Source organism: Salminus brasiliensis, chromosome 8 (genome assembly GCF_030463535.1).
Source record: "Salminus brasiliensis chromosome 8, fSalBra1.hap2, whole genome shotgun sequence".
Classification (NCBI taxonomy): domain Eukaryota; kingdom Metazoa; phylum Chordata; class Actinopteri; order Characiformes; family Bryconidae; genus Salminus; species Salminus brasiliensis.
The window spans coordinates 29,335,072-29,351,507 of NC_132885.1; the positions used below are offsets into that span (position 1 = coordinate 29,335,072).

Below are 16,436 nucleotides of genomic sequence, written 5' to 3' on the forward strand. Positions count from 1 at the left end.
CTCGGCTTTAGGAGCTTCTCAAAGTGTTCCTTCTGGTGCCCAACAATATCCTCAGCTGAGTTCAGAGCTTCATCACCCTTATTGAGCACAGTTTGGGCAATGTCCCTCCTCCCCCTTCTGAGTTGTTGGAGCCTTTTCCAGAACATCTTTGAAGACACCTGAAAATCAGTCTCCATTAACTCTACAGACTCCTCACATGCCCTGGATTTCGCTTCTGCCACTGCCAAAGCTGCTACCTTATTTACTTGTCTGTGCCAATCAGCGGAATCAAGAGTGCCCCGATTCTCCTTCTTCCGCTTGACAGCCTCCCTCACTGCTGGTGTTCACCAACAGGTTCTTTGGTTGCCATCATAACAGGCACGGACAAGGTTTTGGCAACAGCTATGAACAGTTGCTTCCACAACTGAGGTCTTCAACAAGGTCAATTCTGAATCAGTGTCTCCAACCTCCTCCAGAACATGTGAGAAGCTCCCTTGGAGATGAGAGTTCAGAGATGAAAATCAGAGTCCTCTGCCAGCTTTCCCTGGCAGACACAGACTACTCGTTTGGGCCTGTCAGGTTTGTCTGGCAGGTTTAGCTGCCACCTGATTCAACTCATCAGATGGTGATCAGCTCACAGCTCAGCACCTCTCTTTACCAATGCATCCGAAACACGCAGCCACAGGTCAGACGACAAGACCTCGATGTCGGTAACTTACCTCTGACCCAAGGTGCTCTGTACCAAGTACACTTATAAGCAACCTTGTGTTTGAACGTGCTGTTTGTTATGGACAAACTGTGACTAGCACAGAAGTCCAATAACATCCCACCAAGGATCAATAGTCAATGCTTCAGCATGACTTAATTACTATGGGTCACGGACATTACTGAAGACTTGCTGCGCAACAGGGAATCGGTCACAGCTTCTCTGGCCAGCCTGCGAATCCCTTCCTGCACCAAACCTTCACCAAACACGTCAGTTGTTGTCCGTGAATCCAGAAGGTTGGCCTGAAACAGAGAAGAAAGCTCAGAGTAAATAGAAGTCTTATTTCTAGAGGAACAAGATACACTTCTCATCTGATTACGGTGCTTCAAGTGTTTGTGCTCAGTAACAGTATTTCTTCACCTCTTCCAGAGCGATGAAAGTGGACAGAATATCTCCAGCCTGGCCAGAGGCGATGTCATCACCCAACAAGTTGTCCGTCAAGGTGGTAGCCATCTCTTTTTCCCTCTGGGCCTGGAGCTCCCGCTCTTTATTGACGGGCAGGTTTCGGACCTCTTCCACAATCCTGGATGAACACATTTACAGTCAGAGCAGTTCATCATTCTACGGTCCAGGCGGACCTTTTCATAATAGCCGTTGACAGACTGAAAGTAAAATAAGGTGTTTATCAGCTGTGCTGTTGAACCTTACTTTATCAACTTCTGACGAATCTCCTGGAACTCTTTCTCATTCCTGTCGATGGCTTCTCTTAACAGGACGAGATTCTCAAAGTTCTCCAGAGTCAGGTTCGTCAGGCAGCTGTCGTGCCACGGTGTCTGGCGCTGGGTCATGCTGGTTTTTGCGACCACTTCATCCACATGTACCAGATCCTTCTGGGATTCATCTTCTTCTGACTGTTATTAAGACAAAAGTTTTAGTTGGAATAAAATAAGAGGAAAATCATGACTTACATGCAGACAATATTAATATGTTCAGGTAGAGTAGGGGGTTAAACTGGGTATTTGCACGCTGTTGTTCTCAGGAGGTGAAGCTAGGATGTAAAGCAGGCTTACCTTAGTGGAATCCGTTTCCACAGCTAGTTCTTGATTGGTGATAATCACAGAACTAAAAAAGTTAAGGAAGATGAACCCACAGCTGAAGATGAAGATGAAGAAGTACACCAACGCAGCATAGCGAAGTGCTTCATCCACACTGAAATGGACAGAATATTAAATTAGACAAAACTGTCAGCAGAGTGGCTATAAAATATGAATCTTCACCAAATACAAACGTGCCAAAACAGATGGACGTACACTGAAGTTTACTGCACTCGCATATGTTCACCTAGTGTTCTCTTTCAGAACTGACACTTTTACTTATTTAGTTATAGTCAGAGATCCAGACAAGAGCTGCTTACCCCTTAAATCCATAGTAGATTTTAAACCAGCCATTCTGGGTGATGCAGATGAACAGAGTGTACAGGGCTGTAGGGAAGTCTCCAAAAGCAGATGGAACTTCATCCCCAAACAGCATCACTCCACACAGGCCAAACATCTAGAGCACAATCAATAACAGAGCATTTCAGACACAGCGTACAGCATTTCACCATGAACAAAACACAAGTACAGAGACCTTATCTTTTGGATCGTTTCTGAGATTTTATCATACAAATACGAATTGTGGAAGAGCACATACCACCATGAAGCACATGATGAGGATGAAGATGTTCAGCAGTGCAGACATGGAACGGGCGATGCTGTTGAGTGCTCTGGAAAATCCCTCGGAAAAAGCAAACAGCCTTACACTCCGAAAGAGTCGCAGCGTTCTGGAAAAGGAGAAAAGAAAGAAGCACAAATATTGAACAGTTACAAACTGTGAGCTCAGTCTGAACAGATACACCATCACTCTCCTCTTTTCCATCCTTTTATGAGGAACACTGATCTAGATGAAAAACCTGAGGAGTTTTAAAATGTGGGAACACGTCACTGTAATTTTCCTCACCTGATGATCCTATTTTGGCTTGGGGGCAAGAATCTGTACCCCACCATCAGACCCAGACTGACCAAGAAATCCAGGACATTCCACCCACTCTGCAGATACAGAAGAAATAATGATCAAATAAGACTTGATGAGACACAGCAACCTTCTACAAGGAAAATATGGATTAATAGAAGTAAACATTTTGAGAAAAAAAACAGTACCATCCAGAAAATCCTGAAACCGTAGGTGAACTTGAGAACAATCTCTGAAATGAAAGCGGTGAAGATGATCCACTCCCAGATCAGGAATGCAGTCTCATGGTCCTGAAATTACAGTCAGAAAGAGAGTGGAGTTTAATATACAGGGTTTCTGAAAGTACACTCAAACACAAGTACCAGAAACATCACCTGTCCTACAAAACACACTGACAGAAGCACAGAACTGTACTGTAGGGTTAGTCAGTCAGTGGGAGAGGGAACATGATCGAACTGTCTGAAAATATCTGGTGACATCAAGATTTTGGGTTCTCACCTTGGCAATCCTCGAGTTGGTCTGGACGCTGATGATGATGCAGTTGAGGAGTGCAATGACCAGGATGAGGAACTGGACAATTGGGTGCTCCACAATATACTGGAACATTGCAGAGATGTAGTTTCCAATGTTGTACTCCGTCTACATGTGAGAAGAGAAGAGTGAGAATTATTAACATCTCAGAACTTTTGGTCAGGACTCAAAGGCCCAGTGAAGAGCCAAAGCTGGTCTTATAAAGGTCTTAGGATTTATAGTAGAGCAATTCCACAACTCAGCACATGATGGATTAAACCCAGTGACTCCTTATAGTTCATTACTGAAGTGAAACTCCTTTGTCTTTCTTACATTTTCGTGGAGCAGCTCCATGAAGCCCTCTCCTGGTTCCTCCACTTCCTCCATCACGGACTGTGGTTCCAAAGAGGTTTTAGATGTTTTCTGCCCCCAAAAAGACAGACATTCATTTAGACTCTATATCCATACACACATCTTACACAAAATGTATTTACCAAAAGCTCTGGAAAGAACCTGAAAAAACAGGTAAATGGAGAAGTTTAAGAGAACAGGTAAAAAAGAACCTGGTCCACCTTGAGCATGGCGAGGTGCTTCTGGTTCTGTCTGCTGGGAGACAGAAGGGCTTTCTCCTCTCTTACTTCCTCCTTCTTCTTCTTCTTTTGGTGATCGCTCATCTCTTCTGAGACTCGATCAGCTGCTGTCTGCTCCTTAAAAGCTCCGCCGCTCTGTTCGTTACCATGGAATCTCTCTCACTCTATGACGTCATAAACGTTCCACCATCAAACGTCACCCAGCCGACAAGCGCATCTGCTAGTTAGCGCATATGCTAGTCTAGTTGGGTCACGAGGACTGATCACATGTCGTTGATCTGAATACTAAGTGATTGTAAATGGACAGAATATTCATATATGATATTATCTAGTGGTCACTGATCAATAAAAATGAAGATTAAAATATTAGAATTATTAGAACAGAATATTTTTTATAGATATACTTATATTTATAGGCGGTTCACTGACAACTGTAAACATGGAGGATCAACTTCCGGTTGATAAAACCAACCCCTTTATTGCTGGAAGTGTTTCACTGAAGTCATTCTGAATTTGTGTTAACAGTTAACAATTTAGCTCCACTTTAAAGAAAAAATAATGAATATTGATGAAATATAAAGGTTTAGGTTGTGTTCGATACACTACCCGTATTGTGATATTACAGATTAGCATTACCTGAAGGAAATACAGAGCTTGCAAATAAGTAAATAAACCTTTCTGCAGCTTCTTTAAAAAAAAACTTGTCTAAAGAAAAATTTCATCAACGATGTGTTTAAAAATGAAAAAGAGGAAAATCCATAAACTAAAGATTTCATTGTTTTATAAATATAAGATATGTTACAGTCTGTTCCACATCAAACACACTGATATTTTTATCATATTTTATATTGGGAATTTACATCAACAAAAGTTACAAAATTTATATTTAGATTTCACATTTATACATTTTTATCATTATATTCCCCTCATAATAAGCACCTTCAGATATCAAACATGTCTGGGGGATTGACTGCTTATGGGGTAAGGGACGTTTATTAAATAATAAAGAAATATTTATTGAAAATTTTAAATTCATCAAGAATGTCGGACACGTGACCAGTAGAGGGCACTGATCTGCAGGTTTTTGGTAAAGACTGAAACTTACATTGTAGCCACATTAAAGTGAATACCACATTTAATGCCTGCTTATTTAATAATAAAATAATATTTAATATTTGTTATACTGCATAAATTCAATGAGTTTAAGATGTGGACAGGTAATAATTTTAACACACTAAGCTACTAATCACAGGTAGGCCGGAGAGTGACAATCAGGAACTGCTGAATATTTACCTTTACATTTAAATACAGACAGTTCTGACACTCTAAGAAAGAGGAAAGATAGAAAATGAAGGCTTGTGCAGGTTTAAATATTTTCATATGCCAGGTGAAGTTCAGTGACTTGGAAATTGTTTTGTCTCCATTCCCTGACTCACACTCACCAATAACCATTTCTCGGAGCTGTGTGGAGTGTTCTTTCTTTAGTCTTCATGGTGTCTTCATTTGTAGGGAGGAATACTGATTAACCAGTGACTGGAGCTTCATTTCTATTTTCTTGTGCATCCAGTTAAAACTGGAGAAGGTGGTTTTGTAGAAAGCTAGTTTTTTTTAATCCGACACCCTACTTTCAGTCTGATGGCTTGGGGGAAGAAGTTATTGCAGAGTCTGGTCGTGTTGGACCTGATGCTGCGGTACCTTCTTCCTGATGGCAGGAGGGAGAACAGTCTGTGTGAAGGGTGGGTGGGGTCATCCACAATGGTGGTTGCTTTGCGGACGCAGCGGGCAGTGTAAATGCTAATAATAACTTACCTCAGCATTGCAAATAATTATTTACCTCAGCAGTGCTAATAATTATTTACCTCAGCATTGCTAATAATTATTTACCTAAGCAGTGCTAATAATTATTTACCTTAGCAGTGCTAATAATGATTTACCTAAGCAGTGCTAATAATTATTTACCTCAGCAGTGCTAATAATTATTTACCTCAGCATTGCTAATAATTATTTACCTCAGCAGTGCTAATAATTATTTACCTCAGCATTGCTAATAATTATTTACCTAAGCAGTGCTAATAATTATTTACCTCAGCATTGCTAATAATTATTTACCTCAGCATTGCTAATAATTATTTACCTAAGCAGTGCTAATAATTATTTACCTTAGCAGTGCTAATAATTATTTACCTCAGCATTGCTAATAATTATTTACCTCAGCAGTGCTAATAATTATTTACCTCAGCATTGCTAATAATTATTTACCTCAGCATTGCTAATAATTATTTACCTAAGCAGTGCTAATAATTATTTACCTCAGCATTGCTAATAATTATTTACCTTAGCAGTGCTAATAATTATTTACCTTAGCAGTGCTAATAATTATTTACCTCAGCATTGCTAATAATTATTTACCTCAGCATTGCTAATAATAATTTACCTCAGCAGAGCAAATAATTATTTACCTCAGCATTGCTAATAGTTATTTACCTCAGCAGTGCTAATAATTATTTACCTCAGCATTGCTAATAATTATTTACCTCAGCAGTGCTAATAATTATTTACCTTAGCAGTGCTAATAATTATTTACCTCAGCATTGCTAATAATTATTTACCTCAGCATTGCTAATAATAATTTACCTCAGCAGAGCAAATTATTATTTACCTCAGCATTGCTAATAGTTATTTACCTCAGCAGTGCTAATAATTATTTACCTCAGCATTGCTAATAATAATTTACCTCAATATTGCTAATAATAATTTACCTCAGAGTCTGCATAATAATTTACCTCAGCATTGCTAAAAATGATTTACCTCAGCATTGCTAATAATTTACCTCAGCAGTGCTAATAATGATTTACCTCAGCAGTGCTAATAACTATTTACCTCAGCAGTGCTAATAACTATTTACCTCAGCAGTGCTAATAATTATTGAACTCAGCAGTGCTAATAATTATTGAACTCAGCACTCAGCAGTGCTAATAATAATTTACCTCAGCACTCGGCTAGTGCTAATAATAATTTACCTCAGCACTCGGCTAGTGCTAATAATAATTTAATCTCAGCAGTGCTAATAATAATTTACCTCAGCACACAGCAGTCCTAATAATAATTTCATCTCAGCATTGCTAATAATAATTTCATCTCAGCAGTGCTAATAATAATTTACCTCAGCAGTGCAAATAGTAATTTCATCTCAGCATTGCTAATAATAGTTTACCTCAGAGTATGCATAATAATTTACCTCAGAGTCTGCATAATAATTTACGTCAGCACTACTAATAATTATTTACCTCAGCAGCGCTAATAATTATTTACCTCAGAGTCTGCATAATAATTTACCTCAGCAGTACTAATAATTATTTACCTCAGCATTGCTAATAATTATTTACCTCAGCACTCATCAGTTCTAATAATTATTTACCTCAGCATTGCTAATAATAATTTACCTCAGTAGTGCTAATAATAATTTACCTCAGCAGTGCTAATAATTATTTACCTCAGCAGTGCTAATAATAATTTCATCTCAGCAGTGCTAATAATAATTTACCTCAGAGTCTGCATAATAATTTACCTCAGCAGTACTAATAATTATTTACCTCAGCAGTGCTAATAATAATTTACCTCAGAGTCTGCATAATAATTTACCTCAGCAGTACTAATAATTATTTACCTCAGCAGTGCTAATAATTATTTACCTCAGAGTCTGCATAATAATTTACCTCAGCAGTACTAATAATTATTTACCTCAGCAGTGCTAATAATAATTTACCTCAGCAGTACTAATAATTATTTACCTCAGCAGTGCTAATAATTATTTACCTCAGAGTCTGCATAATAATTTACCTCAGCAGTACTAATAATTATTTACCTCAGCAGTGCTAATAATAATTTACCTCAGCAGTACTAATAATTATTTACCTCAGCAGTGCTAATAATTATTTACCTCAGCAGTGCTAATAATAATTCCATCTCAGCATTGCTAATAATAATTTACCTCAATATTGCTAATAATAATTTACCTCAGTAGTGCTAATAATAATTTATCTCAGCAGTGCTAATAATTATTTATCTCAGTAGTGCTAATAATTATTTACCTCTGCATTGCTAATAATTATTTACCTCAGCAGTGCTAATAATAATTTACCTCAGCAGTGCTAATAATAATTTATCTCAGTATTGCTAATAATTATTTACCTCAGCAGTGCTAATAATAATTTACCTCAGCAGTGCTAATAATTATTTATCTCAGCAGTGCTAATAATAAGTTTAAAATTAAACTATTCCACAGTCTCACTCACTCACCTCCAAACTAACCAAAATAAAGAAAAAACACACAGGATAAATTAGATTTTTGTAAATTACATAATTTATATCATGTGGGTCTACAAAAAGCATTAAAGTAATGAAGTTATGGGTGGAGCACAAGCCGTTAATATGAGTGCAGACAAGAGAACAGAGCCAACCCCTACTGTACAAATCCTACACAGAGTGAGTGGAGACTGTAGAAGCTAAACATTACATTAAATGAATGAAAAAACACCCAAAACCCCAATTAATATAACATTAGTGCTAACTCATCATCTACTGAGGGACAAGTTCATGAAATATCACTCCTAATTTTCTTATTAATAATACATTTCAGTAAGTAGTTTCACCAAGCTGCCCTGAAACCATCAACATAGCTAACAGTAAGTTAGCTAGCTAGTGCTAGCTTCATAGCCGTCTTCTCTGAAGTAACTTCATGTTATTCAGTATTTTTGAGTTTGATTATAACTTCACTAGCTAAGTAAACTGTCCATAATGCAGTTTATTACATTTATGACCATGTATCTCATATTTAGCACATAACACAATATTTGACCCTCTTTAAAACGTTAGCTGGTTAATTCTGAATATTCAGCTAGCTCGCTAACATGCTAGCTTATTAGCGACTAGCTACGCGTTTTACAAAGTCTCAGCTAGCTAGCTGATACCAAATTAAGCAAACAAGATAGAAAAGGCGGTTATCAAATATATTTATTTTGAACAATATTTACACTTATATCCACAGTAATCTTACAATATCCACACACCCCAGCGTTGTCACAAAGTGCAGTAATGACGAGGCTGTGTAGTTTTTTTCTTTTAACTGTTTATCTGAACATCAATCTTCTTTCCATCAGGTCAAATTCCACCTATTTCTCCTTCCTCGCCCTTCTCTTTCCATCCTCGACTGCTTAACCTCTCTCCATCATCTTTCTGCTGCATCTCTATCTCTATATCTATCTCTCACTATTCATCTTTTAGACCAGTTGCCAGATGTCCACCTCTGTCCTTCTGTTTTTAACAGGAATATAAAATAAAAGGTTGATAGAAAACAGAAGGTTGGCCTGAAACAGAGAAGAAAGCTCAGAGTAAATAGAAGTCTTATTTCTAGAGGAACAAGATACACTTCTCATCTGATTACAGTGCTTCAAGTGTTTGTGCTAAGTAACAGTATTTCTTCACCTCTTCCAGAGCGATGAAAGTAGACAGAATATCATGGCCAGAGGCGATGTCATCACCCAACAAGTTGTCCGTCAAGGTGGTGGCCATCTCTTTCTCCGTCTGGGCCTGGAGCTCCCGCTCTTTATTGATGGGCAGGTTTCGGACCTCATCCACAATCCTGGATGAACACATTTACAGTCAGAGCAGTGCATCATTCTACGGTCCAGGCGGACCTTTTCATAATAGCCGTTGACAGACTGAAAGTAAAATAAGGTGTTTATTAGCTGTGCTGTTGACCCATACTTCATCAACTTCTGGCGAATCTCCTGGAACTCATTCCGGTCAATGGCCAAACTTAACAGGACCAGATTTTGTCAAAAGTCAGGTTCGTGAGACACCTGTCATGAGACTGTGTCTGGCGCTGGGTCATGCTGGTTTATGCGACTATTTCCTCCACATGTACCAGATCCTTCTGGGATTCATCTTCTTCTGACTGTTATTGTGACAAAAATAATTCAGTTTGAATAAATATAGAGAAAGAAAAATGACTTATATGCAGACAATATTAATATGTTCATCTTGCGTATCTTTAAGTAGGGGGTTAAACTGGGTATTTGCACACTGTTGTTCTCAGGAGGTGAAGCTAGGATGTAAAGCAGGCTTACCTTAGTGGAATCTGCTTCCACAGCTAGTTCTTGATTCATGATAATCACAGAACTAAAAATGTTCAGGAAGATGAACCCACAGCTGAAGATGAAGAAGTACACCAATGCAGCATAGCGAAGAGCTTCATCCACACTGAAATGGACAGAATATTAAATTAGACAAAACTGTCAGTAGAGCGGCTATAAAATATGACTCTTCACCAAATACAAACGTGCCAAAACAGATGGACGTACACTGAAGTTTACTGCACTCACATATGTTCACCTAGTGTTCTCTTTCAGAACTGACACTTTTACTCATTTAGTTAAAGTCAGAGATCCAGACAAGAGCTGCTTACCCCTTAAAACCATAGTAGATTTTAAACCAGCCATGGGTGATGCAGATGAACAGAGTGTACAGGGCTGTAGGGAAGTCTCCAAAAGCAAATGGAACATCATCCTCAAACAGCATCACTCCACACAGGCCAAACATCTAGAGCACATTTAAAGACAAAGCTGTTCACACACAGCGTAGAGCATTACACCATGCCCAAGAGAAGGAGCGGGAGATGCTGTTGAGTGCTCTGGAAAATCCCTAGAAGAAAGCAAACAGCCTGACACGCCGAAAGAGTCGCAGCATTCTGGAAAAGGAGAAAAGAAAGAAGCACAAATATTGAACAGTTAAGAATTGTAAACTCGGTCTAAACAGATACATCATCACTCTCCTCTTGTCCATTTCTTTATGAGGACCATTGATCTAGATGAAAAACCTGATGAGATCTTAAAATGTGGGAACACGTCACTGTAATTTTCCTCACCTGATGACCCTATTTTGGCTTGGGGGCAAGAATCTGTACCCTTGATCAATCTAAGAGCCAGATTGATCAAGAAATCCAGGACATTCCACCCGCTCTGCAGATACAGAAGAAGTAAAGATCAAATAAGACTTGATGAGACACAGCAACCTTCTACAAGGAAAATATGGATTAATAGGAGTAAACATTTTGAGGAGGTTCCAGGAGAAAACTGTAAAAAACAATGCCACCAAAAAAATACTGAAACCGCAGGTCAATTTGAGAACAATCTCTGAAATAAAAGCGGTGAAGATGATCCGCTCCCAGATCAGGAATGCAGTCTCATGGTCCTGAAATTACAGTGAGAAAGAGAGTGGAGTTTAATATACAGGGTTTCTGAAAGTCTCAGAAACATCACCCGTCATCACCTACAAAACACACTGATAGAAGCACAGAGCTGTGCTGTAGAGTTAGTCAATCAGTGGGAGAGGCAACATGATCGGACTGTCTGAAAATATCTGGTGGCGTTAAGATTTAGTGTTCTCACCTTGGCAATTCTTGAGATGGTCTTGGCGCTGATGATGACACAGTTAACCAGAGCAATGACCATGATGAGGAACTGGAGAATGGGATGCTCCACAATATACTGGAACATTGCAGTGAGGTAGTTTCCAATGCTGTACTCAGTCTACATGTGAGAAGAGAAGAGTGAGCATTAATTACAAGCCACCTCAGGTTCTCATGCTAGGAGACAGAAGGGCTTTCTCCTCTCTTTCTTCTTCCTTCTTCCTCTGATGATCGGTCATCTCTTCTAACGGAGCGGTTAAAGAAGCTCCTCCATCAGAAACACGTCTGTCTGAGACTCGATCAGCTGCTGTCTGCTCCTTAAAAGCTCCACCGCTCGGTTCATGATGTTGATCTAGATAGAGAAGTAACTGCAAGGTGACAAAAATTAAATAATTTAAAAATATATAAAACTATACAGCTCTGTGCAGATGTTTTAGATATCTGTGATAATTAAGAGTTAAAAAGCGGCTTTTCTGAGCAAGTGTTTATTTCCTCAGTAAAACATTAATATTAAAATAAATACTAATAACATTCCTATAGAAAGTTGTGGTTTTTCATCACTGTGTTCATTAAATCATCTCCAAAGTTCTCCTCATGGGAGTGTAGTATTATTTATAGTTATCATCCAATACAGGGCGTTTCTAGACTAGTTTTACCTCTGCTTGTCTAATCATTTTACTAGTTAATAATAAGAAGAAGATTATTATACTAGTAATATTGCTGTCACTCACATGTATGAACTATTCTCTTTGCTGAATAAAACTACATGTGAAATAGTGATGTCATCTTTGCATCATCAGCTCATGTTAGTTGGAGAAGCCAGGCTTTTTAATGAGGAGGTTACTGCTATATTGGCGAGCTCGCGACGCTCATTTTACAAGCTTGTGTTATCAGAGCCTCTTTCACTAGCTAGCAGAAATACAGCCTATGCTAACGCTACTGATGCCTTTTCTTTACTGTTCTCATGTGTGTGTTGGTAAGTTATCCGCTTATAAAAGGCCTTAACTAAAGCACACACAGCTCTGAGCTGCATTACCTTGTCTGTTGAGTGTCTGACAGCATTAGCTGCTCAAGCTTTTGAACAGACTCTGGGGCATGATGGGCATTATTGCACTGCTGCCACCTACTGGCTGAGTAGATCACTGCAGGATGGAAGTGGTGTACAGGTGCTCCTAATAAAGCTGAAGTACGATTTACATTTTTTTACTCAAGTATAAAAGTACAAAATGCTACAAAATGGACTGAAGTCTTGTGCTGTTTGTGTTTGTGTTACTCGGCCAATGTCTGTAGGTCTGGTTGGACACTCTGCATTACTGGCTTTTTAACCCAATAGAGCCACATCAGCACATCAGCCTCACTGAACACATAGTCAGTTCATGCCAGCCTACAGAACACATGAGGGGCAGAGTTGTACTGTGTGTGAGCTGCAGATGTATTTCCTGCACTTGATGCAGGTAGACTGAGTCTTTCTGCTGCTACAGACGTACACCACATGCACAGCATCTTACACCTACTTCAGATTCTGCAGATGGTTGTTCTGTGGGTTGGGCTGAGAGGGCACCAGCATCCTCCTCCTGAATCAACAAAAATGTGATCTTCAAATTCTGAAAGATCGTTCTCTTCATCATCTCCCCAAACGTCTTTCTCTTAAAAAGTGATTTCCAAGCCCCTTTAAGCAGAGACTCTTCTCTCCATCTTGATCAGCTGTGATGCAGAGCAATACTGGCAAATCTGTTCACTTATCCATCCTAATTTGCAGGTAGGATAGAGTGAGCACATACAGAAAGGTTTCCACAAGACAGAGACTAAAATGTGCAGGAATGTTGGAGCAGACATAAACTGGACAAGAACTGAATGGCTCACAACTTGTTTTTGCTTAATCCAGAAAAAAACATAGGTTTTACTAATTGATCCAAATATGAATAAATCCAAAAATTCCAAATATTACTGTAAAATTAAATGGATTCTCAGTCATAACCAGCAGCACTGTAAAAAACCCAGGAGTTGTTTTGACTCTGGCTTCTCATTTGATGCACACATCTGTTACATAGTTAAAATGGCCTTCTTTCACCTACGTAATATTGCCAATCTGCGTAATGTACTCTCCTTACATGACACAGAGAAGCTGTGTCCTATTCTCTCGTCCCTGCACTGGTTACCAGTTAAATTCTGCATTGATTATAAAATAAATGTTTTGGCCCCACAATACCTTGAGGAACTTCTTAAACCACACAACCCATCACGTACACTTCGTTCACAACTCCTGGCTTTAGAAGAACCAACACTGGAGGAAGAGCTTTCTCTTATAAGGCTCCCCAACTCTGGAATAAACTTCCTATTGGTGTTCGGGACTCAGATAATCCATTAATGCACTGTACTGTTATCCTTGCTGATGGAGCTTGTAAGAATACTAACACATTTGGACTGTACAGCTCTCTGTTCACAGGTCCCTGATCAGTGCTGCAGTCTCTCTAATCTACTTCCTTTACAGGCTGCACATCAGTCTATTCAAACTCCTAAACACATCATCATTTTCTCTTTTGTTTTCTCTCCCCTGTGTGCTGAACTGCCCTCTGCTGTCTGCTTGCTGCTGATCCGAGTCCATTTGTGGTCGGTTGCCCTTGCCTACACTTTGGATCCTGTCCCCCTATATTACCCCCCAAATTTGAATTGAATTGACAGGTTTTCAGTGCTTGAAATGTAACCACATGCAAACACACACACACACACACACACACACACACAAGGCTATGTAGAAGAAGGACAGAGTGTAAAAAAAAAAAAAAAGTAAAAAAGAAAAAAAAATGTTTTTTTTTTTAATGCTCCTTTTGAGTTTTTGATTTACACACATAATAACAGTCTAGATTTCAGGTCTTATTTTAGAATTCAGTTCTTTTCACTATGACTCGGGGGGTTCTGAGTTCGAATCCCGAGCCATGCCGCCTTGCCATCAGTGGCTGGAGTCCAAGTGAGCACAATTGGCCGTGCTCTTTCCTCTCATCACTCCTAAGTGATGTTGGCAGGCATAGTTCTGTTAGCTGGTGCAGTGGAGCTGCGGTTCAGCATGTTTGCGGGGGCTGGCTTCGCATGTATTGTTGGAGACATGGGTTAAGTACCCTCCGAGTGTCAGGAGCATTTCTAGGAGCTACAAACGTGTGGGTTAATTGGCAGAACCAGAATGGGAGAAACAATAGCTAGCGTGCACAACTGACTAACATTTATGAAGGCACTGTTTCCTGAAAACAGGGAGACATAAATCAACCCTCAGGAAAGCCTGTGCTTTTTCTTAATTCTAAATTCTACACACTTACTAAGACTTCTACTGTAAACACATGTAGACCACATAACGTACACGGCCATAATTAATGTGGAGGTATAAGTGACATTTAGCAGACTTCATGACAACAGTTTACCTGAGACAGAAGTTGCTGTTAGAACAAGGGTGTCCAATCCTGACCCTGATGAGTTTATCTCCAGTCCTAATCTAACACACCAGAACCAGGTCATGAAGACCTTCAGGGGTATCAGAGTATTAGAACCATGTGTTGGATATGAACTCTCATAGATCTCCAGAACTGAGCACCACTGTGTCTAAACATGGTTAGAGAGGATTTTGGAGGAGCTTGTGACACTTTCCACCTTTCTCACAGAGTGCAGTAATGACAAGGCTTTGTAGTTTTTTCTTTTCACTGTTTATTTGTACTATTCTCTTCTTTACACCAAATTCCTCTAATTTCTCCTTCCTCACCCTTCCCTTTCCATCCTCGCCTGCTCAACCTCTCTCCATCACCTGATCACCATCATCTTTCTGCTGCGTCTCTCTCTCTCTCTCTCGCTATGTTCTTCATCTTTCACACCAGCTGCCAGATGTACCTCTGTCCTCCTGTTTATAACAGGGCATAAAATAAAGACACAGAATATTAATGAAGAAATGATGAGCTCCATACAGCTGCTATCAGTGATCATTTTAGACCCACTGGTCTGTAATTAGTTTACCAGGCTCTTTTCAATTTCCTGACAATATAAACAACTGGCTATTTCTTAATATTAATATATTTTTATTTCTTAATAAAATATTTCAGAATAAAATACAGATTTTTTAAAATGTCTTTAAAAAGTATTACTTACCAGTTCTTTGATTGAAGGTCATTCAAAGAGACACCAGTTTCAAAAAAATGAACAAATAAAAGTACAGATAGAAAAAAGTAAAAAGAAACAAAACATAGAAGATAAAACCCCCCAGTGAGCAAGCCAAAGGCGACAGTGGCAAGGAAAAACTCCCTCAAAGCTGGAGGAAGAAACCTTGGGAGGAACCAAGACTCACAAGGGGAGACCCATCCTCCTCTGATCAAAACCAGTTAGAAATTAATAAACCAGGTCTCAAGCAGCTGTTATCTCCATGGCACTAGTGGCCTTCAGATCTTCACCCTGAAAAAAAAATCACCAGAACAACTTTGTATTAAAATCTCAACAATAAAGAATCAAAAACCTAAACTGACTCCAAAAAGATCATTAAACATCTCCAGCTGATTCAAACACGGCTGCAGGAGTTTAAATCAGAGCCAAGAGAAATAAAAAAAAACACAAACTTACCTCATCTTACCGCTGGACTTTACTTAATGTTACCTAACAACCAGTTTCACCCAGAAGATGTTGTGGAATGCCTAATCGTCTTTTTTCATATTCTTATCCACTTCATTCAGCTCAGGGCCTGCAGTGGCAATGGGGGAAGCACAGAAACCCAGGCATCCCTGTCTCCAGCATCCCAAGGCGCTCCCAGGCCAGCCAGGAGATATAATACTTCCAGCAAGTCCAAGGTTTACCTCGGGGTCTCCTCCCAGCTGGCTGTGCCCAGTACATCTCCAACAGGAGGCAACTGGGGGGACATCCTTATCAGACGCCCCAACAACCTCAGCTGGCTCCTCTCAATGAGAAGGAGCAGCGGCTCTACTCTGAGACTCTCCCAGATAACAGAGGACATAACCTCATTTCAACCGCTTGTGTCCGTGACCAGGGTGGGGATGTAGTTCAGCTGGTAAATTGAGAGCTTTCTGAGGTCCATGCAAGAGCTTTCAGCAATTCCAGGCGAATCTCATCCACTCTAGTGCCTTGTCACTGTGAAGCTTTTTCACTACATCAGTGACTTTGGCCACAGACGAATTCTGCCTCCCTG

The 16,436-nt window shown here is 39.5% G+C and overlaps 1 protein-coding gene across 1 annotated transcript; it reads right to left on the reverse strand.

The window, feature by feature from the left end:
- Nucleotides 1–840: 840 nt before the first annotated feature.
- Nucleotides 841–16,244, reverse strand: LOC140561401 (cation channel sperm-associated protein 4-like). The gene is made up of 17 exons (XM_072686589.1): nucleotides 16,087–16,244; nucleotides 15,137–15,146; nucleotides 11,244–11,384; nucleotides 10,322–10,395; nucleotides 9,562–9,612; nucleotides 9,280–9,436; nucleotides 3,769–3,930; nucleotides 3,539–3,598; nucleotides 3,194–3,334; nucleotides 2,884–2,985; nucleotides 2,684–2,772; nucleotides 2,378–2,507; nucleotides 2,100–2,236; nucleotides 1,756–1,894; nucleotides 1,394–1,596; nucleotides 1,106–1,268; nucleotides 841–987 (listed from the first exon to the last, which is right to left on the reverse strand). Exons 1-17 carry the CDS (start codon nucleotides 16,242–16,244, stop codon nucleotides 841–843), a joined length of 2,064 nt encoding a protein of 687 aa, XP_072542690.1.
- Nucleotides 16,245–16,436: the final 192 nt, after the last annotated feature.